We start from the raw sequence: 5,045 nt of genomic DNA, 5'->3' as shown, positions 1-5,045 counted from the left end.
ACAAGCATGATAAAATACATTTTATAAAAATGTGGCAAATACTCATTGTATAGATATGAATCATGAAGTTGATGTGTCTTACATACAATTTTTAATTTTCAAAGGTAAACCAATGTGACAAAATCTTCAATTATGAAAAACATGCAACATCTTTGGAGGAAGGTAATAATAGCTCAGAAGTTTCCTAAGATTACTAGCTCTGGATAACTGAGGCTCACACAAATAGGAAGACACTATTTCCTGTGCATTTTAAATTAAGTAGTACAAATTATGCTGATCAATATGTTGTAACACCAGATCCAGCTGATGCTAAATGAACAAGAATGAGTTTCTACATGCAGAGACTTTTCAAGATAGGGATTCTTATTACAAGGAAGACAGTTTGAGAGTCAGTTAAAAGAAAATGATAATGTATATAATCAGAAAAATAAAACAATTACTACTTGGAAGGAATCTATTTGTATGCTTTAGATGCTGGGGAAAATATCACACAGGACAAACAGTATCTATTTCAATCTAGTTAAATTTCAGGCAGTGATAGTCATCTGTCTCCATTCTATAATCTGACTCATTAAGCAATACCCAATTTGAACAAATCAAGTGTGGTATACATTACTTTTGACACAGCTCATGGACAAACCTAAGGTGTTCTAGCCACAGTTTGTGTTGAAGGGCAGTTGTTTTGTATATTACTTTTTACAGAATGAAACAACAGGAGTTACAGGAACTTGAAAGATATCATCCAATGATGCTGGGTATGAGGAGGGTGTTAGGTGAATCTCTGTTCTGTATCCTTGGTTACTTAGTTTTCTCCATGTAGTAATTGTATTGCTAATTATTCTAGCCTTTGTGCAAAATTATTCTAGCCCTTGTCAAAGAGATATTGTAAAGGGACAATGTAAACAGTAGGGTTCTCTAGTGCAACCATCCAAGTTCATCCAAGGTAGCAAAGTCCAGGGCCCTAAAATTCTTATAAAATTAAGAGGCACCTGGTAAGGTAGGAATGCACAAAAGCATGGACTTTTCATGACCTCTGTATTCCTTTTTATTTATATAATTAATTAATTAATTTTTGTCAGTCACTGGGCTTGAACTCAGGGCCAGGATGCTGTTCCTGAGCTTTTTTTTTTTTTTTGGTCGGTCATGGGGCTTGAACTCTGGGTCTGAGCACTGTCTCTCAGCTCTTAAGCTCAAGGCTAGTGCCCTACCACTTGAGCCACAGTGCCACTTCCAGCTTTCTGGTTGTGTATTGGAGATAAGAGTTTCACAACTTTTCCTGCCTAGACTGGCTTTGAACCATGATCCTCAGATTTCAGCCTCCTGAGTAGCTAAGATTATAGGTGTGACTCACTGGTGCCTGGTGTTCTGGAGCTTGTTTTGCTTAAGGCTTGCACTCTGCCACTTTGAGTCACAGTGCCATTTTTGTTTTTTCTAGTAATTAATTAGAGATAAGAGTCTTATGGACTTTGCTGCCGGGGCTGGTTTCAACCTGTGATCCTCAGATCTCAACCTTCTGAGTAGCTAGGTTTGCAGGCAAAAGCCATTGGCACCCATCTCTTTTTTCCTTTTTTGGACTAAAGCATTCCCTTGAAATTTTAAACATTTTTCAATGTTGACCAGATTTCTCTTATAGAGTGTGAAATGTCTGCTAAATATACTAATATAGTGCTTAGGAAAGGAATGTAGGCAGGTAGCTGCAGTTCACTATCAAGCGTGTTGACAGTAGAAATCTATACTGAACACTATAAAAGATACAAATCACAGGCATAGATGCACACTTGAGTACAAATATCAATTACAAACCAAATTATTTTCAGATGGAATTATTCATCACTTTTAGTAAAGAAAATCATTGACTGGAAACTGAGAATACTTAGTGAGCATTCTGCTTAGAGCCGAGTTAATCTCCCTGTTCCGGAGACTGTAGATGATGGGGTTTGTGAATGGGGGCACCATGGTGTAGAACATGGCTGTCAGCAGATTTTTAATGGATGCTTTATTTGCAATAGGACCTACGGAAGCCACAGACCCTGAAATTATAAACAAAAGGAGAATTGCCAGCTGTGGGGAACAGGTGGAGAAAGCTTTGTTCTGGGCTTCTATGGAATGTATCTTCAGCACCGTTGAAAATATATTGATGTATGATGTAAGCATAAAGACGAAACATCCTAAGACGAGGCAAACACTAACAGCAATGATGATAGATTCAGAAAACAGAACACTTGAAGATGATATTCTCAAAATTTGAGGTATCTCACAGAAAAATTGCTGGATCACATTGGTCTTTGTAAATGGAAGCCTGAACATGGCATAGGTGTGGACAGCAGAATAGACCAGACCAGAGGCCCAGGAGCCACCTGCTGCCTGGGCACACATCCTCGGGGTGACAATGAGGCTGTAGTGCAGAGGACGGCAGATGGCAACATAGCGATCATAGGCTATGACCACAAGGAAGGCAAGCTCTGTACATGCAAGGAATATAAACAGGAAAACCTGAGCAGCACATTCTCTCAGGGTGATGGTCATGCTGCCTGTCATGGAATTCACAATGGATTTGGGAACAATAACTGAGATGCTACAGAGGTCTATGAAGCACAAATTACTTACAAAAAAGTACATTGGAGAATGGAGATGGTTGTCTGTCACAATTAGAATAATAGTCATAAGATTCTCAATTAATGCTCCCAGATAAATGACTAAGAATAGTAGACTTTGCAAAAGTTGGAGCTCTCTGGAGCTGGAGACATCCATGAGGAGGAATTCTGTAAAGAAGGTGAGATTGTCCATGTCTGCTAATATGCTGCCAGAGCCCTATATTAAAATGACAGCAAGAAGAATGTAGATAACGCATCATAAATTCAAATACATTCAGACATTCATACCAATCTGTGGCTTTTATGAGGACTTCAAGCTAGAATAAATGGATAGGATATCTTGAAATTTAATTGCTGAATACATTTTCATTTGGGGTTTCTTTCTAAATCTGCAGAGATATTCTCTGAATTTTAGCATTTATGGAATAAGAAACTGAGCACCAAAATGTTTAAATCAAATTAAATCCTACATATCGTTCATTTAAATACATTTACCTTGTAAATATGTAAAATAAGTTCTCTTATTTTAATTGGAATTATCAATGTCATATTTACTTCAATTTTGAGAGCTTCCATATTAAGTCTTTGGGCACTGAAATTTGACAAATGTTACTCAGGTAGCAGGGTTCAAGAATAAATTGGTGTGTCTTATGTGGCTAACTGCTTCAGAAAGTTTTTCTAGTATAAATTAAAAAAATAATCTGAGATTTATTTTTATTGATTTTAATCTAAATGATACCAGTTATGTTGTACTATAGTAGCCTCATCTTTGTTCTTGAAGACATATGTGTTACCTCTTTCCTTCTTTACATCATACATGAAATTTGAAATTTGATTTAACCCAGAAAAACTCCTTTGTCTACTGACAAAGCACAGCCATTTCCTTTGAATGTACTTCCACATCTGAATTTTATCCAAAGCTATCTGTCTCAGTCATTCCCATGAATGTATTCTCTTCTAAGCACAGGTTCCAATATTTAGTAAAGTAGCAACACTTCCAAATCTCTCTTCCAGTACTCTTATAGCTATTGATAAATCTTAGGCTAAATTATTTTTAATTCAAGTGGGCTTATTTTGATACATTTGGAGCCACAGTCTTTTTATATCTTATACCTCCATTATTGAATTTATTTTCTTAGAGAAAGATAAATATTTTATTTTCTTGGAGTTGTATTTATAATTGATTATTAATGATAGTAAATGTTATTATTTGTTTTTTTTAACACTTTGTATGCAATTAGTTTAACATTACATAAATGTTCATAACCTTTTACTTTTCGTGTGAAGAATGATAAATTAGTAATCTTGAACATTCTGAAGGTCAGCAAATTTTCAAAACTCATTTCTTTTTCTGATAATCCTTTGTATTATGTAGTCTTTCATATCCAGCTTGTTTTCTTGCTTTGAGCAGGGAATGGTACTACATATAAAAACTAATATTAATTTATGAAGTTCACATTACTGAACCAAACCACCCTTACAACAATTTTTAATTTTCTTATTCAAAGTATCAAAATAGCTCTGGGTCATTATAATTCTTGTTTTTCTCCATCTCTTCAGATTACCTGTTTTGTTTTCTCCTAAATACAAAGTATTCAAATTTCCCAATGCTAAATTGACTTTACACTAATTCTCAGATTGCATCATGATGGCCTAATGAATATTTTTGTGTAGGGGACAAGGTTCAGGGTTTATTTATGAGTTTCATTCATTTTCTTATTGATATTTATGAAGTATTTAGTTTAATTTCTAAAATTGTGTATGAAAATGCATGGGATTTCTAATCCTATTCTTTATAAGAAAAGTGAAAAACAAATTATATATAAGTAAACTCAATTCATATACTTATACATATTTATGTATAGATATATATGATATCATTCTATATGATATATACATATCAGATATGTATATACCATAGGGACAATTATTATCTCTTTAATATCCCATAAAATTCTTATTCATATAATAACCATACTTGAAACCTTATCTGTTTTTGGTGTTTTGTTTTTTGTTTTTTGTTTTGTCGGTCGTGGGGCCTGAACTCTGGGCCTGGGTGCTATCCCTCAGCTCTTGAGCTCAAGGCTAGTGCTTTACCACTTGAGCCACAGCACCAATACTGGCTTTTTCTGCTTATGTGGTGCAGAGGAATCGAACCCAGGGCTTCATGCATGCAAGGCAAGCATTCTACCACTGAACCACCTTCTCAACCCTGAAACCTTATCTGTTTTTAAGACCACTTTTACAAGTAATTTGATTTCCACAAAACTGCATAGTAACTGTTTTCTCTTGTAAATTTCTTAGTTATCATTTCAGATTCAGGTCAAGAAATATTTAATTCATTGGATTTGTTTATTAATTCCAAGGAAAAAATTCAATCTTGATAGTTTTACTTTTTTGACCTGGTTCAGATCTTCTAATGTCATTAAAAAATACTGAAAATAACAAAAA

At 34.7% G+C, this 5,045-nt stretch overlaps 1 protein-coding gene across 1 annotated transcript; it reads right to left on the bottom strand.

The window, feature by feature from the left end:
• Positions 1-1,836: 1,836 nt before the first annotated feature.
• On the bottom strand, positions 1,837-2,787 carry LOC122103929 (olfactory receptor 14I1-like). The gene has a single exon (XM_042674614.1). It carries the CDS (start codon positions 2,785-2,787, stop codon positions 1,837-1,839), a length of 951 nt encoding a protein of 316 aa, XP_042530548.1.
• Positions 2,788-5,045: the final 2,258 nt, after the last annotated feature.

Source organism: Dipodomys spectabilis, unplaced genomic scaffold, assembly GCF_019054845.1.
Source record: "Dipodomys spectabilis isolate Male_0828 unplaced genomic scaffold, ASM1905484v1 ptg000019l, whole genome shotgun sequence".
NCBI classification, from domain to species: Eukaryota; Metazoa; Chordata; class Mammalia; order Rodentia; family Heteromyidae; genus Dipodomys; species Dipodomys spectabilis.
Note: the sequence above shows the minus strand (reverse complement) of the source record. Positions and strands in the feature narration are given on the sequence as shown.